The 27,007-nt window shown below is 40.1% G+C and overlaps 1 protein-coding gene across 1 annotated transcript in view; it reads right to left on the reverse strand.

Annotated features, from left to right (window-relative positions):
* Nucleotides 1-27,007, reverse strand: part of Greb1l (GREB1 like retinoic acid receptor coactivator) — a 262,649-nt gene that overhangs the window by 42,065 nt on the left and 193,577 nt on the right. Inside the window, exons 8-17 of the mRNA XM_052155730.1 lie at nt 23,842-23,958; nt 22,293-22,412; nt 21,232-21,369; nt 18,886-19,071; nt 15,020-15,346; nt 13,651-13,779; nt 12,942-13,076; nt 9,244-9,441; nt 1,386-1,566; nt 194-386 (exon numbers count right to left, since the gene is read on the reverse strand). Of these exons, the coding sequence (XP_052011690.1) occupies nt 194-386; nt 1,386-1,566; nt 9,244-9,441; nt 12,942-13,076; nt 13,651-13,779; nt 15,020-15,346; nt 18,886-19,071; nt 21,232-21,369; nt 22,293-22,412; nt 23,842-23,958 (1,724 nt within the window). The remainder of the gene's footprint in view (nt 1-193; nt 387-1,385; nt 1,567-9,243; nt 9,442-12,941; nt 13,077-13,650; nt 13,780-15,019; nt 15,347-18,885; nt 19,072-21,231; nt 21,370-22,292; nt 22,413-23,841; nt 23,959-27,007) is intronic.

Consider the following 27,007-nt stretch of genomic DNA (forward strand, 5'->3'; position numbering starts at 1 on the left):
AGGAGAGGCTGTTAGGGCCAGAAAGGGCAAAATAGCAAGATCCTATTTAAAAAAACTTGATTATATGAAAAATGAAGCATTATGTTGATTAGATGTCTTGGCATGTTTGTACTCTATTTTTATCAAGCCATGGCCATGTTTAGTTCTAGGTTCTGCCTCCCAGGGAACTGCAAATGGCTGCACAAAGACTCACCATTGTATCCAGTTGTATCCAGTGGACCTCATTGCTGGAGCTGATTCGAGACTGCTGCGTCTGCAGTGTGTATGGGAAGGAGCTCACCTGGAGCACCAGAAGGTTGAAAGCTTCTAGAACTTCTCTGCAATTAATAACTCGATCAGCCAATCCGTGGGTGGGCTCACCATGTGTCAGAGAGCCTGAAATCACACTGTAGAAATAGTATAGTCATGTCAGTGCTTCCTTACCCAGCTGACTGGATACAGAAGCAGGGCAGCACAGGGATGACACTTATTTTGAGAGGGGCAGATCCAATCAGAATGTGATTTGGAGTTGGGTGTGGTGGTACACAGCTGTAGTCAGGAAGCACATGAGAAGTTGAGGCAGGCAAAATTAAGAGTTCAAGGCCACCTTAGGCCATATAATGAGATTTTTGTCTCATAAAACATACAATTTGAAAGGCAAAACATTATGTTCTTATTTATAGTCTTATTTTTATATTACCCCTTCCAGACAGATTCTGGGGATTCTACCCTTCCTGGCTTTTCAATTTGTTCCTAAGCTATTCTGACTGTGAACTCAGTCATCCAGCCCACAGTAGCTCATCTGTGTTGAGTTGGATTGTTTGACTGTGAAGGCTTCTAGACCTGCAAAGGCCTGTATTCACAGTTGCCTTTTTCCCGCCTCAGCCTGGAAGGAGGGATAGGAAGAGGGTTGAGAGGAGGACTAGGAGCCCAGAAAGTCACATGGCTAAAGTTTTCACAGTTCTGTTCAGTTTGGGTATGCCAGGTTATCATGCATATTTTATACTATTCTATTTTCATTTTCTTGTATGCGTTCCTGTGTGTGTGTGTGTGTGAAAAATGAAGCATTATATTGATTAGATGTGCACACACACACATGTTCAATTTCAGGAGCTTATATGGTGGAAGAGAGAACTGATTCCCACAGGTGTCCTTCGACATCTATGTATGCCTGAGTTCTACATGAATGTACATGCATAAAATAAATCAATAATGACAAAAAATGAAAACCAACATAAATTGGACAGCAGAGTTTTGGGTGCAAGGAATGACTGGGAATAAGTTACCAATGGGAAGGCACTGACTGTGAGATTCTCAATGCCTTCACACCTTGACTAAAGGGTTTCCTTAGGTGACAGTGACTGCTAAGAAAGAAACACTGGCTCTGCTCCCACTGAAGCAATCACCTCGTTAGCTCCACATGGGAGTTGTCATGAACCAGCACAAACAGTGTGTACGGATTCTGCTTCACCCTCCTCATGAAAACTTCAAACTTGCTTTGGATCTCATTGTCCAGGCGAACAACATATCTCTCTGCTCTCTGATGAGCCAGCCCACTTTCCTCCAGACCCAGGTCTACAAGAACACCTGCCAAGGGGAAAAAGTTGTTCTTATTATACATTTTTGTGTAACACACACACACACACACACACACACACACACACACACACACACAGCTCAGAGTTGACCAATACTAGGCACTAACCACACAGAGGTTTAGAGAGAAAATTTTTTATTCTTTTTCATATTCTGCAGAGTTTAAAGGAAGAAATGCCAGATTTCCCTTTCTTTGGAGAATCTCATTCCATGTCTCGTGGCCTGATATAAAGAACAAGAAATACATTTCTGCTGCTTTTGTGTTTTGAGACAGGGTTTCAGGAGCCTACACTGCTTCCCAGGATTAGACAGTGAAGGCTTAGAGGCCTGCACTACCACATCCAGCTTACAGAACAGACCCAAGGAATACTCTGATTCTTGGAGTAAAAGCTGTTGAATGCTTAAGACCCATTTTATTTAACTCCCTTTTGTAGGTAAAGTGTTAATGTCTACCTTAGGCCGATAAGAAAAAACTAAGCTTTGGTTTGCAGCTATTGAATAAATTAATATAACATAAAAACCTTATTTTTCCAAATTTAGCATAGAAAAGTAAAACACATGTCCAGGGCTTTACAGTTGCCAGGCAAGCACTCTTCCACTAAATTACACTGTCAGACCCTATTGGAAACATTTTTATACAGGGATACAAATACACACAGAGCACGGGAGGCCCTCAATGTATAAAACAAACCACAATTACCCATGATTACCATATTCTCAAGAAATGAGAAATTGTGTGACTTTAGTATGGTTCAGAGTCTCTGTCTATAACTAAGTTTCACATACAAACATCTAGGTATGCAAAGCTGCTGTTCACAGCCCACCCTCCTTTGAAATGAATAGATTTTTATGAGTTATACTGATTTAATTTTACCCTTTTAACAAAATGGCACCAACCAGTTAACAATTACATGCAGTTAGCACCTACAAAGTATAATAACAGCTTTAAGTGAAATAGGAGGCAAAAGTGGAAAGTGTTTTATTTTATGAAAGTTAATTGTACAGAAAAGAAAAAAAACCTAATCTTAATTCAAGATTTTTCCCTAGCTGGCCTGGAACTCACAGAAGTCTGTCTGCCTTTGCTTGCTGAGTGCTGGAATTAAGGGCATGAGTCCTACTTTTTTTTCTAATTTGATTTTTATTTGTATGTATGTGTACCTGTATGTGGCTGTATGCATGTGAGTGCTGTGCCTAAGGAGACAAGAAGAGGGCGTTGGCTCTCTTGGAACTTGAGCTACCATGTGGGTGGTGGGAACTGAATCCTGGGGTCTTTAGCCAGAGCAGCCAGTGTTCTTAACCACCGAGCTGTTCCTCTAGCTCTCGAGGAGCCTTGTCTTGAAGACTATTTTCAGTTTTACCTGAGTAGTCAGATTTTATTGTTGCTATTTCCAAAGGACAGTAAGCAACCGGTGGGCACTGTCTTTTGAGATCGATGACCCATGGTACTCACTCGGTGCTCAGTAACTATGGACTCAGTGACTTTATGTCAGGCGGTCATCAGGGCTAGGCCAGATCTGAACATACAGAGAGGAGAGACAAAGGCCGCAGACAAAGGCACAGAGGAGACTCTGTCATAATGGAAACAGGTACTGTGGGAGTACAGGAGAATCCCTGGCAGAACAGGGATCCCGGGAGCTTATTCTTGTCTGCAAAGTGGGAAAGAGTCAGGCCATTTGAAAGTGAGTCCCTAGCCAACAAGCAGTAGCAGCTACAGCATCTTAGTTAGAAAATAACACATGTTGAATACCAGGAATCAAAGGGGAAATGCAAGTTACATCCACATAAAATGGAACTATTCAAAAAATCTTAAAACAGTAAGAAAGAAGTAGGTGAAAACAACAACAACATGTCTCTACAAAATCCACAAACACATATGGGAAAGCTCTGAACTAAACCAAACTGAAAAAGATGGTACTATAACTACAGGTGTATGTGTGAGAAATAGGTAATAAAACAGAAACCAGGGGGGATGGACACTTTTCTGAACATATCACTATACATGGTGTTGCTTTTTAGAGCCTCAGGGAGCAGCACACATGCAAAGCTAACCCCCAGGGAGTCAAAATGGTAACAAATGAACCCTTGCCCATCAAGGAAGCTGAACTGCAAAGGCGAAGATGGAAGAGGACACTAACTGAAGTACACTGCCAAAAACCTTCAGTCACCAAAGCAGTTTCTAAGAGGAATATGGATGAGTGGTTACATAATCCAAGTGAGTGTGTGTCTGATGTCTGTGGTTTCTTCCTGTGAAAGAGGGAAGTTGAGCATAAGGAAAGGGCGAAGTCCAGGGTGAATTTTGGAATTGGAGGTCTCAAGATGAACTCATTATTTAAATGTATACAGAGAAGTGAAGAAGATATATATGCATGTATGGATTAACACACACACTTATACTTCCTGGATGTCTACCAAGTGTGCCTAAGATGATACTACAGTAGCAATGAGTACACCAATGCCAAGATTTGGGCTTTTAGATACTTTCTTCAGTAAAAGACTCAAAAGCTTTTTGGAAAATAGGAATTTAATTTCAGGACAAAGGGATTGGGGGAAATCAACCAACCAACCAAATAACCAATCCTTAGAGCTAGTAAAACAGTAGGACTGACCAACCACAAATATACTAAATACAATTCAACATTTATTTGTAGCCATTTTGTTCTTAAAAAGGTAGACATTATGAATCAAGATTTATCTGAATTAGGGATGAAGCATTTACTGGCCATTTTTCCAGAGGTCCTAAGTTCAATTCCCAGCAACCACATGGAGGCTCACAACCATCTGTAACTGTAGTCCTATATGAATCCAATGCCTTCTTCTGGAGTGCAGATGTACACATAGACAAAACATCCATAAAAAACCTTCACAAGTTATCTGAACTATTCTTTGGCTGTGCTGTTTTACTACCAACATAATATGTAGTTTGATGAATTTATTTGTTTCTATGAACTTTTGTCTGCTATTTTCCATTGTTTTCCCTAATTAAAAAAATCACATTGTAAATGTACAGTGAAAAAACTGTGTCTAAAATGTTTGAGGTAGGGCTGGAGAGATGGCTCAGTGGTTAAGAACACTGATTGCTTTTCCTGAGGTCCTGGGTTCAATTCCCAGTAACCACATGGTGGCTTATTTCTAGTGTGTCTGGTGTGCCAGCTACAGAGTATTCATATACATCAAACAAATAATAAATACTTTTAAAAAAAAGTTTGAGCTAATTTTTGTATGTGTATGCCTTTAATTCCAATTAATTTTTAGGTTTTTTTGTTTTGTTTTGTTTTGTTTTGTTTTGTTTTTTGTTTATTTCAAGACAGGGTTTCTCTATGTAGTCCTGGCTGTCCTGGAACTCACTCTGTAGACAAGGCTAGCCTCGAACTCAGAAATCCTCCTGCCTCTGCCTCCCAAGTGCTGGGATTAAAGGTGTGCTGGTGTCATGTTGACAGGAAACTAGCCAGCACATAATTCTTTTACCCCTGTAGTCTCTTTTTAGGGAAAACAAACAAATAAATAAAACCCAAACTGTAAAAGTTGGCTAAAATCCTGTTAGTTGTTTTCAGAGTCCATTGAATTTGTAGTCACTTTTGTCTTGGTGGCCCTACCCTGCTTCCCTTCTGTCCCCTCACTGAGGATAATTATTTAATCTGGATTGGAGAGTCTATGAAAGTATGCACTCCAGGGTTATTTAGGTTGCATGGGAGAGAGCCCATGGCCGAAGAAGAACAGCATTCTAGATATACAAATGGCTTTGTCTTGTCTGCTTGTATACTCAAGGCCTCTACTCTTGACAAATGGTAATTTCTCAAATGTGTTTCCAATGACCTAATTTGAGTTTTCAAGAGGAATTGATACCTTTTCAGGCTTTCTAGTTGCAACTGCTTTAACAGGAGAAGCAACTAAAAATGGAGTAAGTCATTGCCTGCATTATTTTTGTATGCTTGGTGATCCAAATCAGATTAAAACAGATAATGGAACTGGCTATTTATTACAGTCGAACATTTGAGATGTTTTGTCAAAAATTTAATGTTACCTATATGACAGGATTTTTTATAATTCTCAAGGACAAGGTATTGTGGAAGTTTAAAACAGTATCTTCTTAAAAAACAAAAAGGGGAGAATTATATCCCCATGTACATTATTTAAATCATGCTTTTTATTTTTAAATTTTAAAAATTTGGATGCTAAGGAACTCTTTGCTGAGTGTCTATAGTATCCTACAACTAGCATACTCGTGCCTAGGTGAAATGGAAGGATCCACTTATTGGCATATGGCAAGATCCAGACCCTGGGGATTAATATGGGGGCAAGGTTCTATCTGTGTTTTTTCACAAAAAGAAAATGGAGCCCAGTGGCTTCCAATTATGAAGATGGCTCAAAATCTCTATCAGCCAGCTGAGTTTACATGGAGCATAGCTTCCACTCCTACTGGAGAAGTAAGTGTTTTCTATTAATTCTCATAGCTACCTCCCATACACCTGGTGGCCAGGCTTTGCGTCTGATCTTTGTTAATCAGCAGCTGAAGTGAATGCCAGAGACATCCCCACAGACAACCTTAATCCTGTTGCTCTTAACATTTGACTTTGTATCTTAAGCAGGTTGGTTGCTTCCACACAGGATCGCCTTCAGCAAAGCATTCACCATGGCAGTTATTTATTTCTATGAAGAAATGCATTGAGTGGTCTGAATGGGAAAAAGGGGTGCTAATGAAGGCTGGTAGTCAAAGATGGGCAACTGGGGTTCTAGAGCTTCTATCAATCTAAGACAGAGGCAGCACCAAAAGGCTGTGCTTGTTTATAACAAACACTAAAAGGCCGTGTTTGTTCAAATAAACACAAATGAGCTGTGTGTGTCCTTAAAGACAGGGAAGGAGTCTAGACCCAGACCTAAGCCAGGCACACTGTACATCAACAGCAAGAACAGATACAGGAAGGAAGGAGGCACCACACTAGGCGGTAAGTAGGTGCTAACAACAACATTTTTATAGTGGTAATCTTAAGTGTGAGATTACAAATGTTTAATTTTGTGGGAATTGAACCCAGAGTCTCAAGGAGGCTAACTGTGTACCCTGCTAAATCATAACCTCTGTGTACAAATGTTTACATGTTTCCACTTTGTTACATTCATTTTCAGAATACCATAAGGCCAGAAAGATGGCTCAGAGGGTAAAAATGCTTGGTATCCTGAGTTTGATCCCTAGATCTCAGAGTAGAAAGAAAAAACTGACTTCTAAAAGTTGTTCTTTGAGTTCTACATATACTCTATGTTACACTCAAACACACACACATGCATATATGCACACATGCACACACATGCACACATGCACATATGCACACACATATATACAATGCACATGTACACAGATGCACACACTCTACATACCACAATCATATTTTTTCTTATAATTAAAAAAGAATGTTATTATTAAGTATATAAAAGTGATTATTACTACAATAATTTTATCTGAATTAATTTTATCTGCATTTTAAATGATTTCCTGGAAGTCTATATAAAGTTTGACAGACATGGTCCATAGAACTTTGAATTTATTAACTTTTATGTTTTCAAATTTAATGAAAATAAAATTCTTTAAGTAAATTTTTGTGCCAAAGCTAGGAATAAATAATATCAAAATTGTAATTTGCTACTAGGTGGGGGTGGCACATGCCTTTAACTCTAGTGATTGGAAGTCAGAAGCAAACAGATCTCTGAGTTCCAGGCCAGCATGAGTTTCAGGGCAACCAGGACTACAGAGAGAAACCTGTCTCAAAAAAACTAAACAAAAAAACCAAATAACAGCAACAATAAAAAAGTAATCTGCTTTCAGTTTTCCAAGTTTGCCTATAACACTGACCCTGCTCCCCCCATTATAAACCATATCACTGGTCATATTTTAGTATCTTCCTAAGAATGACAATCTTAAAATATGCCATTCATTTAGTTTTAAGAAAAAACTAAAACCAAAACCAAACCCCTGAGCTCAGAGAGGAGGATGGGTAGGCCCTGCACAGAGACAGGGAAAGTGCAAGTCACTGAGAGGTTATTCCAGGAAAAGGCTCTGCAGATGAAGCTCATTCTGAACAGGTGCTATGATGTGATTGCTGAAGTTTGACTTGGGATATCAGATCACAGACCGAGGGAGGCTGCAAATGCCAGATGGTGTAAGTGAACCGCTTACAAAAGAAGGCACTCCCTCCATGTACGGAAGAGAAAATCCATGAGCAATAATAGGTCAGGTTACTTGGCACACTACGGAAACCCGCCCATCACCCACAGTGGAGGGGACGAAAGAAGACACAGCTGAGGGAGCCTGGCATTCATGTTGGCCTCTGTGAAAGCCTCAGGGAAGGCTTCTGTCCTCTTCCTGCTCATTTCCAAAAGGTCACTGCCTAGTGTGGCATTCAGAGACTTAAAGGCTAAAAAGCAGATTACTCTGAGGCCTCCTGAGACCATGAAGAACACTTCCCATGAGTGGTCAAAACCAGACAGATGAATACCTGTTATGAGCTCATGTGGGAAGAGTTCATACGCAGCCATGCTGCTCAGAGTGTGGCCCTCTGACCAGCAGCACCCAGAAACTTGGACAAAATACACTCTGGGGACTCCCTTGACTACTGAGGGGAACCTGAATTTTAAAAGACTCCCTGGAAGTCTGATAGACACTGTCTATAGGTGTGAAATCCATAAGCTACATTCTTAGAAATTTGAATTTATTAAATTTTCTGTTTTCAAATATAATTCTTTAATGTGACAAAAAATCAATCCTCCATTTAAAACCTGTCTTTCCCCCAGGTAAGATAACCAGAGGGAATTTGATACTTAAATTTTTCTTTTTAAACCTGGTTTATGTTACACAGTGGTAGCATACACCTTTAATCCCAGCACTGCGGGAGGTGGAGGAAGAGGCAGAGGCAGAGGCAGAGGCAGAGGCAGACAGATCTCTGAGTTCAAGGCCAGTATGGTCCACAAAACAAGTGTCAGGACAGCCCAGGATACACAGAAAAACCCTGTTTCAAGTAACCAAGCACCAAACAAACAAGCAAACAAAAGAAACAATAAAAACCCGGTTTACATGAAAACCAGCATTTGCTTAGCTGTCCCAATTTTCTAAACTCTATAGCTTTTTATATATTCTAAGCAAATTTTATTTAACAAAGAGATTATATTTACCACAAACTTGTAAAATCTTTGCTTTCTACAATTTTTGTCTTATAGAGAGAAATGTATTTGAATTTGGTCTCTGTTCTTGGAGATAATTTTAACTTGGTTTCTTGCTGATAATGTGTAAGGTGGTGTTGAAAACATTCTGGCAACCTGCTAAATGTCTGAGAAATGACCTGCCCGAACCCTGGAAGAATTCAAGAGGTTTTGACCCAGCATCCCGTACAGGCTGGGCTTTTCCTAAACAGTGAATGACCAGACAGACTGCAGTCCCACGCATGACACCACAGACTTACAGCCTTGGCAAAGACACAAATCTGTTTTAGTCTTGGCCTCTAAGGGAAAAAGGTCTAGGAGAAAGCTTACAGATAAATTAAATATTCATTCAAATGCTTTTGTGATTTTTACTACTGAAGAATGTTTTAAATGTCTTTTAAATGCTTGGACTACGTGAGAGAAAGGGATAAAGGAGCTCCAGGGCTGGAACTAAGAGAACCTCATAGAAAGGCTCACTCCTACCTGATTGTCGAACACGCTGGAGAGTTTGCTGGACAAGAACCTCTGACCTTGGGACAATGATGATGAAGTCCACTTTGCTAAAGTGTCCAAGGTCCAGGCTCTGGCTGCCGCTGTCTGCGATTGCACACACCTGGGATAAGAGTCTTCTGGCAACTGTGAGCTGTGGTTGATAAATTTGGAAGGTTTCGTTATCTACATCTAAAATTAAAAAAAAAGTTATAAGAACAATATTAATTTAGTTCTTTGCAAGCACTATGAATCCATTTGGAGACATAAAATACAAGGGAAAAATCAATGTTTCACAACCAAGAATTCCTACTTGCTATTCTCATTTGATACTGAGCTTTATGGATTTGCCTATTTCCCCCTAAAATCTGACTGAGAAGATATGCTTACGAATGGGATATGACAGTTCTACAAGCAAAGTACTTAAAAACTTTGGGATTGCCTTATGACACTTTTGCTGATAGTGGAAGCAGAATATACTGTCACAGCTGGACCAAGACTCAGTTGCAGGAAGTGGGTATTCAGCTCTTTAGGCCTCTCAGCATTGCCCAGGCCCGTCTAGAGAGGGAGGCAATGCTGTAGCTATAACACTGTAGGATTCCTTTGAATTTTTCTGGATAATACCACAGTAAATATTTCTTCTTCATCAACAAGTTGGCTGCAACAGGACCTGAAATCCCCTCTCTATGACTACACAACACAGGCCAGAGATACAACCTTCATTTTTCTTCCTATTTGGCTTGGCTCTGCCAGCATCTGTGACTTGGCAGGCCTAGTACATGTAGTCATTACCAGGTCTACCCAAAGTGTCCTACCTGCTTATGACATAGGCAGCTGGCCTCTCAATAGGTGATGTACTACTAAACATTGTCCAGATACTCTATGCATGCCAGTAACCCTTTCTTGCAAGTTCTCACCAAGCCATCAATCTCTGTGCACACCCCCTCTCCCCTTAGACAACAAAACTCCTGGGCAGGCATCTGCCATGCCTCATAAAAGGGTTGCATTCTATCAGGGATGCATGCTGGTGGTTTGACTAAAACACAATCTCAAGGGCCTAATTAACCAGTGCTAATGAAAGTTGTCTAAACTCAACTGGGGTGTAACTGAGGCATTCAGTACTTACAATACCCTAGCTACTCTGGAATCAGAGGGCTTCTTGCCAGCAGAAAGAACTGACTGACAGAGCTTAATGCTATGAGTTTGAACAGAAGAGCTGGGAGAACAGCTTAGCAATGGAGCAAACCTCTAAATGTGTATGTAAGGCCTGAGCTTGATTCCCAGGGCCAGAAAAGAAAAAGTAATGCTAGTGCAAATAATTTTAAAGTTTTTAAAACTTATGAGTGTTTTGCTTGCATGTATGCTTGCCTAGTGTCCAAGGAGGGCAGAAGAATATATAAGATCACTTGGAATTGGTACTATAGACATTTGTAAGTAACATTTGTAGGTGCTGGGAACTGAACTGGGGTCCTCTGGAAGAGCAGTCAGTGCTGTTAATCATTGAGCCATCTCTCTAGCCCTATACAATTTCCCCCCATATAGACTACAATTAAGAGGTTGAAGAGATAGCTCAGCAGTTAAGAGAAAACATTGCTTCTGCAGAAAAACAGCTTTGATTTGTAGCCCCCATGTCTACAACCTTGGAGGATCCAACACCGTCTTCTGATCCTTGTGGGATCAGAACATACCTGGCATACATTCACACAAACACACATATACATGTACACAGGTAAAAAATAAAAATAAAAAAATCTATCAATGAAATAAACTTGTCCTCCAACCTAATTAAGTTATTAGTTTCTCAGTTTGTAGGCTGACTAAACATATATATAGATTTGTATCTATAATTTAACTTGGCAAACTCTGAAGTTTGATGAAATATAAAACAACAGTATTTATTGTAAATTTTATTATAACTTTAGTGTTGGTGTGTGTATGTGTGCATGTGCCTGTGTGCCACAGCACACATGTGGCGGTGATAAGACAACGTGTAAGAATTGGCTTTCTCCTACCCTGTGAGTGAGCCCTGAGGTTTGGTGGTAGTTGCTTTTACCCATGGGGCCATTTTGCTGGTTTCAAGCAACATTTATTTCTATTTTATTTATTTATTCATTTAGATCTTTTGAGACAGGGTCAATGAAGCCCTGGCTGTCCTGGAATTCACTATGTAAACCAGGCTTGCTCTGAATTCACAAAGATCTGTCTGCTTCTTCCTGGGAGTATTGAGATTAAAGGTATGCACTACCATACCTAGCTGACATTTCTTTCTAAACTAAAAAATATTATTTTTTAAAAATGTGTCTAGAGTTTTTGTAGCATATATGTGTCTGGTTCCCTCAGAGTCCAGAGGAGGCACTGGATCCCTGGACTGGAGTCACAGATGTCTGTGAGTTGCTGTGTGGGTTCTGAAACCCTGGACCTCTGAAAATCAGCCAGGGCCCTTAGCTCCTGAGCTTTTTCTCCAGTTCCTTCAAGCAACATTTTGTTTGTTTGGTTGGTTTTTGGTTTTTCAAGGGAGGGTTTCAGGATTTCTCTATGTAGCCTTGGTTGTCCTGGAACTTACTCTATAGACCAGGCTGACCTCGAACTTGCTGCCAGGATGAAAGATGTGTGCTATCACTACCCTGATTTAAATAACCTTTCTTAAACAGGGAACCAAGGATGTACTTAGCTGTATGTATTCTGAGAATTAAGAAATATTTAATTAACTAATTATTATTATTACACATGTATGCATAATGTGGTGGTGTGTGTGATTACATGTGTGGAGGTTAAAGCAGTTGGTTTTCTCCTACTTTTATGTGGGTTCTAGGATCTAACTCAGGTCCCTGGCTTGGGTTGCAAGCAACCGTTACCTGCTGAGCAAACTCTAAACTTATTAACAGTTCAAAATAGTTCATATACATTCATTTTAGATTGTCTGAATGAATGACAGCTATATTTCCAAATGCTGCCTAGAAGTCAAGACACTTTGTGGACCTTATTCACATTTGTTTTGACAAGAAGGTGAGATCTGCTTCCTCTTCCCTGGCTTACTGCCCACCACGGGGCTCTGACTTGCAGGGCAGATGATGTGTGGGTAACATTGTTTTGCTTCCTGGAAGGCCTCATACTCCATGAGTCTGAAGTTTTACAAGGGAAAAGATAAGAGATACATCCTGCCCAGCTTGCAGTCTAGATGCTTCATGAAGTTCTCTGAAGCTCCCCGAAAGCATGGCAATTCTCTGCATACAATTAAGGGAAAAAATACTGAGGGTCAAGCCACCTCCCAGAATTTTGGAGGTGGAGGCTAGAGGATCAAGAGTTCAAGACTAGACTCAGCTACATAATGTTTGAGGCCAGTCTGGGCTAATAAAATCCTGTCTCAATACACACATACACACACACACACACACACACACACACACACACAAAATAATAAAATAAAATAAAATAAAACTGAGGATTCCTAAGATCATTCCTGGCAAAAAGAGGAACTCTCTGAACAAGAGTCTCTCAGGAAAAGGACTCTTACTAAGGAAAAGATTACACGCAAAGTACTGTCAATCAGAACTCAATTTACCAGGTAGACAACGATGAAAAGCCTGCAGTAATCTATGCCTTGAGGACTCTTACAAATCCTGAGGTTTTTTTAAGCTTTTACGCTAATTGCCCCAAGGGTGGACCCTTCTCTCAGCCTCAGGCTACTTTACCCAGGTTTTGTGTGGGAATCATAGCAGCAGCCTCCTGAGGGGACACACACTCATTAAGGTCACCATTGAAAGGAGTGACCACACTTTCTCCTCTTCTTTGTTGCATTTTTTCAAGCAGCTTGTCCAGGTCATCCCCTATGTAAAAATAAGGTAGATTTAAGAAGATTGTAATGAGCAGCATGCTGAATGGTTATTATCAGTATCTAAATTAAGGTACCTGGACTGGGTTCTCATCAAAAACTTTAAGTTGACCTAGAGTTATGTCAGAATTCCTATGTGGCCATTTCTGCTGTGGCATTTGTATGGTAAGAGATTTTCTAGATGATATTTACCTTTGTAGGTGCATGCTTACAACCAGCACACTTCCAATACTGGCTCTCTTTTGGTTGGCTTAATATACAATAGCAGGCAGAATGTACTATTCTGGTTCTATCTGACATATGAAAAAACTTAGATACAGGGAGAGAAAGAGAAAATAGCCCAAGTGACAAAGTTACAGTTGAGTTAAGGCTTTAATCCTAGTATTCTTGTGTCTTCCTCTAGACCTTGCAAGCCTTCTGTGGTATTAGTCACCAGGAGTAAGGATTAAACCACTCCAAGGAAAGCTCTACCAGAAAACCTAAGCCCCACCTTCCTGACAGGCTAAAATTTAAATTCAGACAATCATGCAACTAGGGCTGGCAGGTGGCCCAATCTTACAACCACTCACCTAATGACGTTGTTTTGAAATGTGATGCCAGGAAGCTGACCTTTCCTGTGATGAGCTCATAACTAATTTCTTTCAAAAACTCGCTTGTGGTAAGCATGCTTTCTGCCAGGGCCCGGGACTGATGCTGACCTGATGCAGAGAAAAAAGCATTAACTCATCACTGGAACTAATGCTTGCTGCAACACAAATTATGATGGATATAGTTAGAGACCACAGAAGTCTAAAACTAAAGGGTCTTGATTAAGAAGGTCATGGCATGCTGAAAGATGTACATACGAAATGTACATTGTCTATAGCAGCAGCAGCAACAAAATCTTTGTAACATAATGCCAGGTGATCGAAGTAAAATAGTGTGTTTTATGTTTGTAACTATAAAACCATAGATATTTAAAGGCTAGAGAAGTCCATAGAAAATTTAAGTGTATTTACATGGTTGTTATAAGTACTTACCTTAAAAACATAAACTTATAAAGAATTGCTTTTAGAATTAAAAATATTAATGATTGCAGCCATGAAAAGCTTTCTAAAACCCTGACATAGAGGTGGAAAGACAGTTTGGCCAATGCACGTTTGTGAGTAATGCTGGGATTTGATCTTTTTTGTAGGAAGCAATGAGAACCATTCAGTGAAGAGAGGAGAAATGAAAGTCTGAGTGCTGGGCTCTGAGGGACAGCTCTCTGAGAGTTAGCACAGAGTACATTTAGTCATTGCTCTACTTTCTGAAGGTTTCCTAGGTGTGGTAGAGTAGGCTCTTCAGTGTGGAGAGTTCCTGGCAAATATAACTGGTTAACACAGGTACTTTATCACGTGACAGAATGGTTAACACTTGCAAAACCTTTACAATTAATTTGTTTTTATTACTATGTGCAGTGTGTGTGTGTGTGTGTGTGTGTGTGTGTGTGTGCGCACGCGCGCGCACATATATTTATGTACCACAATGCATGCAGGATCCTGAAAATTGGAATAGGTGTTCCCTCAGGACTGGAGTTATTGACAGTTATGAGCTGCCATGTGGATGCTGGGAATTAAACCCATGTCTTCTGTGAGAGTAGCTAATGCTTTAAACTGCAGAGTCATCTTTCCAGCCTCAACACTTATAAAATCTTTTAAGGATAGAAGTTACATGTGATGAGAGTATCTGCTTTAAAAGAATGTCTCCAGAACCAGGTGCCAGGGGCACTAGCCACATTGAGGGCTTTGATTTGAGAAAGAAAGGAAAGTTAAAATTGGGAGAGAAACCCACACCATAACCATTAACCAGAGAGTAATTACGTGGCTATTGGAAATAGTAATTGCTATTTTCAAATACAGATGACAGAATGAATGTATTAAACAAGTGATAAGACAAACAAAGTCCTAGCTCACTCACCTAAAACCACCACACAAAATTCATTTCCTCTGATTTTTGAAGCACAAATTGCCACGACGTAATCTGGTAGCCTCTGATAGTGTTTCATTTCACTGAGAAGCCTCAATGTCTCCGAAATGCCTTCTGCTAGAGAGTTCTGGGTCACAATTACATGAACCAGGTCCTGAGACACACTGGCAGCTAATCTAGCAAGCCAGGGGAGCTGTGCTGGTGACATGGGTGCACATGGAGTACCCAAAGGCAGGGCTCGCTCTCTCACAGAAAATTCCTGCATAGCTTTCAGCATTATCTGCTCAAATTCTTCCCTGAGAGGTATTTGGTCAGGACCTATATTAATGAGAATTAGTTAGAATTTAGACAATCAGAGAAGACAAAATTGAGGCCAGAGATAAGTGAAAGGGAAGTTTGCAATGGTGTATGGTTAGTATGAACTGTGGCTTGGGACCACTGTAAGACATAAGTGCTAACTTGATAACTGGAGTATGGTAGGTTTAAATGAACTGTGGGATGCTAGGTGCTATGTGTTTAGTCTAGAGCTCTAGCTCTGTTGTCCTGTACTCTAGTGATGCTCTCCTTCAAGGAGGATTTGCAAAGATACAAGACCCATTCTATTGCATGCCCTGAGAGACAATCATTTTCAAACCTTGGCACTATGAATTCTGATGACTAATAAATGAGACAACACACTGGTGTTCTATTCATTTCTCATTTTATGCATGGATAATTTAAAAGTATTTTAATGGATTGCCTCCATCTAATTTTGACATTATCCACAAGGAAATGAATCATTTTTCATTTCCAATTTACATGTTTCACAGTCCCCAACTCTTCCCAGGCAGAGAATGATTGGTCATCTCATTCTCTCCTGTACTCTGGACTGTCAAATATGACATATGGCCTCTTTCCCCAGCTGTAGTTGAGTAAGCTTATACTGATGACCTGTGGCCCCTGAAATTAGAGGGATTTTCTTTTTTTATTCCTTTTAGAAACTTAGTCTTTACAATAAAACCAGCAAGCATCCAACTGGCACAAATTAACTAAGACTTCTACCTTTAGTATAAACTAAAATATAGGGAATATATTGACTTGTCCTCTCCCCGTCCTATGTGAATCAGAAACTTGAAATTCAAGGGCTCTTGTCTGCAGGAACAGACTCTTTAGTATCTGTTATCTGAGGCTAAGCACTAGCTTTAGAACCCCAGACTACAACACAAAAATAAGACTAAAATCTGTCTGGAAGGAGGGGACACAGAGAGTCAGAAACCATTCCTTCCTCTGGTGCAAGTTAAGTGGTCTCCTAACCATGTTTTAAAGACAAGTGAGAGTATACAAAATGTAACATGATCTAAAAATAAGTAATTTAGATTGGAGAAGCCACTTTTCCAAAACAAGTTGAGGGTCAGGGAGAAAAAAATGGGAACCTCATAGATAGGTGCTTGTTTTCTATACATAGAAACAAGAAGAAAACAGTAATGCTTACAGTATGTTAGCTTCATGAGTTACAGCACAGCCTGGTACTATGGTGAGTGAGCTCTGGGTTGATCCCTAGAACTCTACCCACCTAGCCTAAAATGTTGGTTTCTCATGTCCTTCTTGACCCTTGTTAGGTGGAATTTAACGGTGGGAATTTTTTTCAGATCAGTTTTGAGTCATTCTATGCTGATATTCATTAACCTTTAACACATTAGAATCATGGTTTGTAGCCATGGCATTCATACTGTGTAGTGAGCTCAAAGTGGCTGAATTTGAACTAAAAATTGAAGGAAAAGTGATCATTTTTATAGTCCTCTTCCACCAGAGCACATGACAAATGAAAAGCAGACCTGGTCTCCACTTCCTATCATCATCCATCTGAAAGGCCCAGAGGCCCAATTTATAGCTGCATGAGGCCTAGGGAAGACCAGGGGCCAGCAACACACTCTCTTGGGATATATAATGAATCCATGCAAAGGCACCTGGGAGAAAATAAAGTGGTATGACATGTTCCCAGCATTTTTTTGTTATCTTAACATTCATTTGTACAGTTGTGATTGAATTACTGTTAAGAAAAAAATTGGGGGGGCATTCACTTCAGAAGAAGATGATCTTTTAGAGCAAAACATGCACCCCCCTTTTCTGTCTCTACCACTCTCCATCCTGACTGGATTCTAGGAGCCTTTTCTCCACCTCTTCCAAGCTCAATAATGGTAATTTTCCCTTTGAGAGCTATTTCCCAGAGCATCAGCTCTGATGGCTTCTTAGATGGAGCCACCATAATAGGAAGAAACATTTCCAACAGACTGGAGCCCACCTAAATTTGCTGATTCCATTATGTACTTCAAAGGGCTTTTTACCTTGTAAAATAACACAAAAAAATTTAAGTGACTATTATAGAAAGGCTCTTTCTTTCTGAAGAATCTTGCTTTTTCTTTTTCCCTGTCAGTACTTGGAGATACAAAGTATTAAAGCTGTCATTTTAGAAGTTTGGATATTTTTTTTAAATGTCTACAATCTATGCATGTGTGAAAATATTCTTGCTGCCTCTTAAACTTATAGGGACAGAATAAAGATTTTTTTTTCAAGAGCATCAGAACAACTTGTTGGAGGATAGAGAAGTACAAACCTAGGTGAAAGGAAGGAAGGAAGAAAGGAAAGGAAGGAGGGAAGAAGGGAAGGAAAGACTGAGGGAAGAAGGATGGGTGAGGTATTTATGCTGTATATCAGCAGAATTAATGACTGGAAGTAAAATTCTGGAGAGAATTGATCCTAAAGAGAAAAAAGAATCTTGTTTAATTAAATCAGAAATCTCTTAAGTTAAGAGGGTTTAATAACTAGAAAAAAGATATTATATTTTTTGCCATATGGTTTATTTAACTCACTAGGACCCTAGGTTCTCTGATGATATGATCAGCCTGCTTTGCTTGACTAAAATGCTGGTCTACATAGCGTTGTCTTCCCTGATTTGGGGGAGCATTTAAAGATGACTTTTATGTCTTATAAGGCAGCCCACAGTCCAGAGTATGTAGCAATTAAATTTATGACATCAAATGAGCTAGAATGAGGTAACTTTACTACTTACCAATAAGTAAGGTTTTCAAATTACAGGTTTATTGTGAAAGCATGTTTCATAGAAAAAATGGCTTTAAAAACCCCGTCAGGGCAAAACCCACACCAAGAAGTCTCCTGGGAAATTAAGGGTCCTTTCCAGTGTTGATGAAGTACCTGGCTTATTGAAACTTTTGATTTTTAAATACTATCGGTGTTTTTGTGGTTTCTTAATACCACAGTATTTTGTAACTTTAAAAAAAAAAAAACCTCATGAGTAATACAAAAGTTTTTATATGAAAATTTGCACCTCAAACATTTTCCTAAGCAAATCAATGGCATGAAATCCCAGAGTGAATATGTAATTAGGCTGCATATTTGATGGCTCACTGCAGTTTGCAAAATAAAGGGGATTTCAATGGAAATGTGGCTGAACCCCAGTGTTGTCAGGACACCTGCATACACTCACTGTAGGTTCAGAGGAAGTGAAGGGTTCATGACCTTTGCAACCCCCTTACCCTAAGGCCTTCCTTCTCAAAGGGAACCCCTAGCAAAACCCTCTAAGGTTCTGCTTCTACTTGCCTTCTGAGGTTAGGAAGCATCACCAAGACTAGGCACTAGAGGGAGCAATTTGTCTCTTTTATGACAAGAATTGAGAAAAGGGAAAGGCAAAAGAGAGGAAAGGAAAAAGTCAGAAGACTGGGTAGAAGGAAAGGAACTTAGAAACAACAACAACAAAAGAAACTATGAGCCAGGCAGGCAGATGGATTGAAAATAGACACAGTACACTCTGAAAAGCAATTTAAAAGATTGCCAGTCCATGACTATGGAGAACAACTTACCTAACCGTACAAGGTACTGTATAGTCAGAAGGATCATGTTCTCCACACTCAGGAGATGGGTGCTAGTTAACCCTAATTGTTCCAGATCTTTGTTTTCCAACTGTGGGATCTTGTAGCAATTCACCAGCAGAGGACTCACAACAATGTCACCAACATTTCCATAGAAATAGGGTAAAGTGCCATAACCTGCCCCAAAAGATATAAGTCAGTTAGCTTAGCGTTTCTGGGTTCCAGTTAGGCACACCAGCTCAGTGAGACATGAGGATGCTCAGGCATTTTCTGCCCTCTGAGACAGCCACTTTTGGGTATTCACCTATGTGTTTACCATTCTATACAAGCTGAGATGAGCCACTCTGGTTACATGATGTGTTCCCACAGGAGGGTTACTGCTAACATTACAGTTCTATTTCAGAAGATTGATATGATGATATATAGTTCCTCACAACTTTCTTTCCAGATGAGAAAATAAACCATGCTAAGATCTCACTCCTCTAGTGCTCTGGGTGGGGAAAGGTAAGCTAAACTTGTTGGTAAACCACATTCTACTGATCAGTTGCAAGTGCTTGGAGATTTTCTACTTGTTTTACAACATCAATGTTTACTTTTTGCTTGTTTTTGTCATATTTTTATATGTATGTCTATTCTGTCTGAATGTATGGTCTGTGTGTGTCTAGTGTCCATGGAGTTCAGAATATAGTGCTGGGTCCCCTGAAACTGGAGTTAAGGGTAGTTGTGAGCTATTACATGGGTGCTTGGAACTGACCCTGGGTCCTCTGCAAGAGCAGCAAGTGCTCTTAACAAGTAATTCATTATTTTAGCTCCATATTGGTGTTTTCTGTTAGTTTTTCTGAATGTCAGGGATGTTCCAAAATACCCTAGGATAGATATATGTTGAAAGGCACCTCATCCTGCTCCTGTAGTACAGGAAAGAAAATCATCTCTCTCAGGCTTGCTTTTCTTTTTCTTTTGTGTCATGGCCTCACTAAGGAGCTCTGGATGGAACTCAGTATGTACACAAGATTATAGCCTTGAACTCACAGAAATCTCTATGCCTCTACCTCCCATGTTATAAAAGTGTGTGCCACTACAGATGGCCTCTGTGAGACTTTCTAAAAGCCAAATGCTAAAGGAACAAAGAGGCCCACATTCTTCCTCTTTTTAAGGCTTAGCTGCATTATGTTTGTTGATGCTAAGAACCTCCTGAGTCACATGGAATTTAAACCACTGGGATTCCCTCTAATACCCCCAGACCCAGAATCAGCAGATAGGGTGACTGATAAGGAATAGGGCCTGGGGCTTGAGAGATGGCTCAGTGGTTATAAGCACTGACCACTCTTCTAGAGGCCCTGAGTTCAATTCCCAGCAACTACACCATGGCTTACAACTATCTGAAATGGGACCTGATGCCCTCTTCTGGTGTGTTTGAAGACAGTTACAATGTACTCATATACATAAAAAATAAATAAGTGTTGTTGTTGTTGTTGTTTTAAAGAACAGGGCCTGAAGTAAAAAACACCCAAGACAACAGAGTCAGGCCAACCACAAGAGCAAAGAGTGACTTGTGTTAACAAAACCTACCTGCCTTATCACAGAAAGAAAACAGGGAGTCTCCTTCTGGTCTAGACCTGCCCGACGAGGCCTTCATATATGGGTATGAAAGGTACTCAACTCAGTTTAGAATGTAGGAATTGGAATCTTAGAATTTAGACCCTTAAACAACCATAATTTCACCATAATTTCACTGCAATCAGCAGCCAGGGAGGGTCAGATTCCACAGAGACTCTGACTCACAGAGATGGCGCCCTGATTCAGACCTATGCCCCAGGGGGGTTCCTGTTCCTGGTTTTCTGAAGTAAGGTCTGTCAATTGGCTTAGCTTATTTTTTTTCTTTGAGGTTTGGTTTCCTTTGACTGGACTATCCCTCTTCCTCAACAGTTCCACTTTGAGCAGGCTTCCGCACACAGCTTGAAGTTGAATCTGAAGGTTTTCTAAGACTCTCCCAAGCAGTAGCAAGCCCTCTCTCCCAAGACATCTCAAAGCTCTTGACCGTGAACCTCTGCCAGCTCTCATATTCCAGTGTGTCACAGTGTTACTGGAGTGTGTAGTAATAGTTGTTTACTGACTCTGACAAAGGGTCAGACTCTCCCATTGGATAGAGAGAGATTCTTAAAGGTAAGAGCCTTATTCTCAGCTTTAAATCATGTGCTTAATACAGCATAAAGGAGCTAGCCAAGGAAAGCTGATACAGCCAAAAAGACAGACAAATATATTCATGAGAGTGTAAATAAGCTCACAGAGCAGAGACTGGAGACAGAGACGTCTAGACATGGAATTCCTTCACTGTACCTATCAGAATCACTGGTCTAACTCCAGAGTTACTCAGCAGGTTTTCAGGAACAATCACAGTTTCCCCTGCAGGGACAGGCCGAGGCTGGAGAATTCCAGTTAATGGGGTCTGTGGAACTGGGGTAGATAAAAGGGGGTCTGAAAAGACAAAGATTGTTTGACAAGAAAGATTAGGCATGGGGCTAACTGAAGAACTTCAGAAATCACTAGTTTTAATACTTTAAAGAGATGGTTTAGAAGTCAAACAGTTTTTGGTTTTTAATTTAACATATGCATTAGGGAAAATTAGAAGAAAACAGAAGAAAACAAATCAACCATAATCACATCACTGTAGATAATGACCACTGAGCCTTCTGGTAGATTTAACTTTGTATATCATATTTACCACTCCCAAGTAACCAAAGATGTGGATTTCCATACATAAAGCTGGGAACAGAAACATGACAGACACATTCATCATTACCTCTATGTAACTGTAACACATTCCATAGTTCTTGGCATATATGGGATTTCTATGGAGTCTTCAAACTACTTAAGCAAATTAGAAATTGTAAAGATCCTTACCCAGTTCTTAGGGTTGGAACATTTGCCACTGTTTACTCGGTACAACAGGTGGACAATTATGTACATACTTAGTGAGGACAACTTTGGACATAGTCTGGAGACTATGAAGGAGAACCAAGGAACTCTTTGTAGTATAGCTACAGACTAAACCATGAAGCAAGAGAAATCAAGAAGTATGACACAGAGAACAAATCACAGTGGGTAAACTCTAGCACCGCTCTGACAAAGCGGGTCCACATGTGCCCTGTGGTAGCAGCATCAGGCCCTATACAACAAATGGCCTATCAATTACATGGTTAAAACTAAGGTCAGTTGTAATAGTATGTGAACTTATAGGGAAGAACTATGTTATGGAGATACAATATTAGCTACTACCAAGACCCTTACACACAATGATTGATTCAGGGATCTTACCTTCAGAGGATAAGAGCAGGAGTGGAACATATCACTGCTAATTAAAGAGAAATGTTTAAATACATCATCAGCTAAAATCTCACCAGTTCTTGAAAGAGGACGAACTGTGGGAACTGGCACAACTAGAGCAGACTGGGAGACAGGTGACCCAGGATACCATCCCCGGTGCCGTTTCTTTGGTGGGCCAGAAATGAACATGTTAACTGAAAACAAAAAGGAAAGTCAGCTTTGTCCTCAGCAATGGGGAAGAAAGTAAGTATACCAAGTACTCATATAATCTTTTCTTTGATCTGCATGGAGGTCTGAGTCACTCTCCTATGGGCAATGGTAGAGTTAGGAAAAAACTACACTAAGAAGTGTAACCATGTATTTTGCAGTTTACAATGGGAAACAGCTTACTTCACTTGATTCTATTGTCATTCCTGTTAAGTTGTGGGACAAATCTACTGGGTAAATGGAGAAAAAGTATTTAATGCCATGCAACTCTTTTAGCACAGAATTCTGTACTTCAGTAAGTAAAAGACAGATCTGAGTTTTCAAGAATATAATTTTGATTAAACACTTATTTCTCAGTTAGGTTCTTCCATGTGGAATCACCAACTCATTTAGTAGTTACTATTCATATCAATCATTAAATTTCAAAATGTTTCTTTTTAAGCAAAGGGAAGACTACAGTGTATATTCAGATAATTATTCAAAAAATTGTAGAACTGGGCTAAAGAGATGGTTCAGTTGGTAAAGTACCATATGAACATGAGGACCTGAGAACAATCTTCAGAATCCATATAAGAAAGCCAGGCATATGGCTTTAAAATCAATACTGTAAAGGCTACTCAGAGACTGCCCTACCTGGGGATTCATCCCATAAACAGTCAACAAACCCTGACACTAATAAGGACGACAAGAAGTGTATACCTAAAGGAGAATGCAATGGTTGTCTCCAAAGGGGCCCTGCCAGAGCCTTACAAATACAGAAGCAGATGCTAACAACCAACTATTGGACTGGGCATGGGGTACCCAATGGAGGAGCTGGAGGATGGTCAGAGGAGCTGAAGGGGTTTACAGTCCCATGGGAAGAACAATGATTTCGGCTACCCAGACGCTCCAAGACTCCCAGGGACAGAACCATCAACCAAGGGGCACACATGGTTCCAGCCAAAAATGTGGCAGAAGAAAGCCTTGTTGGGTATCAGTGGGAGGAATGGTTCTTGGTCAGGTAAAGGCTCAACAGAGGCCCCAACAAAGGGAAAACGGAGGGGGGAATGTGGGAGTGTATTGTGGAGGGGCATATGTGTGGAGGCAGGGGAAAGCAGGAGAGAAAGGGGTTGAGGGTCTTAGGGGAGGGGGAATATCAGGAAAGGTTTTACCATTGGCAATGTGAATGAAGACAATATTCAATTAAAAAAATAGAAAAGGAAAAAAAATCAAGGAGGATCCTGTGGCTCTCTGACCAGCCAGTCTAGCCAAGACTGTGGACTCTGGGTTCATTGAGAAATCCTGTCTCTAAGGATAATGTAGAGAGTTATAGAGGAAGACAACTAATGTAGACTTTGGACCTTCACACACATGTACATATGCACCCCTCATTACACACACACACACACACACACACACACACACACACACACGTACCTTGATCTATGGATGTGTAGGTAGGTCTTGGTGACAAAGAGTAGTTCCCAGGGCGAGATGGAGTAGAACTGGATGCACTGCTCTTCCCTCCATGGCCACTGGTTCCATTTGCTGCTTCTGTAGAACAGAAAGGCAGCAGATCAGAAAGGAGGTTTGGTGGACGCTGTGACGTGGCAGACATCTGGTAAACCTCACACTTGAGAATTCCAGGAAAATTCAGATAGAACAGCCTAGTTGCATAAAACCAGCTACCATCAGAACAATTGCCTTCATTAGATAAACTTAAATGTCAGGCATGCCAATGACTATAATTAAAAAATTAGATGTGCCAGGAGTAATTTCCTGGGATCCTGAGAAATCTTTTAGAATTCTTTTTGAATAAGTCTTTGGAGACAGTAGGTAAAAATAAGAGACAGCTTGATGGAATTTTAACTTGACCTCATGGAAAATTTTAAACATATAAAAGGAGAGAAAACCATATAATGCATACAATATGCCCACTGCCCAAGTCCAGCATTTATTTCATGTAGCCCATCTTGTTTCCTCTGCCCAGACTCACAGGTGTTCTGGTTAGCCAGAAAGCAACATAGTCATCATATAATTTCATTGATAGGTACTTCTATAGATACTGCTAAAAGAACTTTTAAAAATATATCTGTAATAAAATTATACTTAAAATCAACAGTGATTAATAAATATCAAAGCAGAAATAGTTTAAAGAAATGGCTTGTTCAAACTGCAGTTCAAAAAAGCACTCTAAAGCCAGGCGTGGTGACGCATGCCTGTAATCCCAGCACTTGGGAGGCAGAAGCAGGCTGATTTTTGAGTCTGAGGCCAACCTAGTCTACAGAGTAAGTTCCAGGACAGCTAGGTCTACACAGAGAAACCCTGTCTCAAAAAACAAAGAAAAAACAAACAAACAAACAAACAAACAACAAAAAAACCCTATGTTTGAATTATGTGACATACACTGAATGCTTTTTTGGAAATAAGATTTACTTTTTTAAAAAAGTGTGTGTGTGTCCCTGAATGTGAGGGCATGTGTCCAGAAAGAGGTTGAATACTCTGAAAATGAAATTACTAGCAGTTGTAAACTACCTGATGTGGGTGCTAGGAACTGAACTTAAGTCCTCCTAAAGAGTAGTACACACTCTTAACCACTAGGCCATATCTCCAGCCATTTTATATTCTTTTTAATCTTTAGTAATTCCATTTTTTCCAAAACATATATCTTATGATTATTTTTTCTTTTGAAAAACCTTGAATTCTTCATTTGTGGAGTTTGCTGACTTAGTGTTCCTAGTATTACTGAACATCCCTATCCCTGTGTCCATTGTATTTCCAATAAACCAATTGTTAGAGGCCCAGTCAAATTCGTATTCAATTCCTTTCAAAAGAATCTTAGAAGCAGCTGTAAATGTCCACCATAAGGCAAAGAGTGAACAGCTTTCTCTCTTCTGGGGATATTAGGAATGATTAGTGAGGTTCAGAAGCTGTCAGCTTAATTCTTCTTTTTAAAATTTCATCTTTAGGGTCCAAGTATAGTGGCACATTACTTTAATTCACACACTCAGGGGGCAGAGGCAGGCAGATATGAGTTTGAGGCCAGCCTGAACTACAAAGAGAGTTCCAGAACAGCCAGGGCTGTTACACAGAGAAACCCTGTCTTAAAAACAATAAATAAATAAATAAATAAATAAATAAATAAATAAATAAACAAAGGCTTCTTTTTTACTTTTAATCATGTGTATGCATGTGTGTTTATGCACATTCACGTGATAACCAGAGGCTAGAGGATGTCATCAGATCCCCTGGTTTTGGAGTCACAGGCAGTGTTTGAGGTGCTTAAGGTAGGTCCTGGGAACCAAACCCCCACACTTTGCAGCAGCATGCATTCTTAACTGCTTAGCATAATTCTTGCATTATGAAGTCAACTGGATAATTGTAGTAACTAAGATGTTTTCTGATCTATTACTTCATTAATTTCTTTCCTCACTATTATGAAAACTTGACTTTACTTTGTTCATATCTAACTAGGAGATAAATACTTCAAGAGTTCCTGGGCTAGAAGAGAAAACAAGATAGGTTTTGTAAATTGTAATGGCTAACCATTGGAACAGACAGCAAAATGATCAGTTCTCTGTCTCCTTCTGTCTTACCATTTATTCTTCTTAAGCACTGGATTTTTCTAGGGTTCCACCCTTCATTCATAGCCTGCCTCTTCCTTTATCTTTCATGGCTGACATTAACCTTAATGGTTTTACCTACAGGTTGTAGCTCTCCTGTATAGCACACATCAGTGAGTAATGAACAGCTCCATTCATTCTGACTCCACATGTCCACACAATCTTCTCCTGGAGAGTTTGTGCCTCCTTCCACAGTTTTACTCGCAGGTGACGGCAGGCATCATTTGCCCAGAAAGATGGGTGCTGGTTGAGACACTGTCCTCAGGCCCACATTAGCCTGCCAGGTCCATCTGATTTCATCTCCTGAGGGCTCTTATTTTGCCTTCCCTTTTCCAACCTGTTAACACTCTGGCTGAGGACTTCGGCATTCCTCCCTTAAGCCAGTGAGACGACCTCATAGCAGCATTTCTACCTCTTGTCTCTTACATGTAACTGCCCAACAATCTGGTTTGAATTCTAGAACAAGTAATTTCTCTGTTCCATAAGTGTAGGGTAAACGTCATGCTCCTCAGCCTGCCATCCTGTGGCTCTTTTCTCATCTACCAACTACTCATTGCCTGCCACTTTGGGTTGTACATCTTATATTTCAAGTTCAATATTTAAGAAAGTTCTTGCACAAGTCTTGTAATTTTCCTCCTTTCCTTATTCTAGGAACCCTCTCTCCTGGTTTTTGTTTTTAAAGCAGATCTTTGTATGTAGTTCAGGCTAACCTCTTCTTAGCCTCCCAAGTGCTGGGATTAGAGGTGTGTATTACTGCACTAGCTCCCTTTCTTTTTGTCATTTGTTTCTGCTGCTACTGGAATATGAACTTTCTCCTATTCCTTTTGACAACACTCCCTCCTCATTTTTAAGACCGATCTTCTCTAGGGATCCACCCACAATTATTCCTGAAATGCTGGCTACAACACACTAGGAGATCTTGTAGGCCTATCAGCTGTACTGGATTATGAGCCACTATTTGTTTTTATAACCTCAATTGC

The sequence above is a fragment of the Apodemus sylvaticus genome, chromosome 13 (genome assembly GCF_947179515.1).
Source record: "Apodemus sylvaticus chromosome 13, mApoSyl1.1, whole genome shotgun sequence".
In the NCBI taxonomy this organism is placed as follows: domain Eukaryota; kingdom Metazoa; phylum Chordata; class Mammalia; order Rodentia; family Muridae; genus Apodemus; species Apodemus sylvaticus.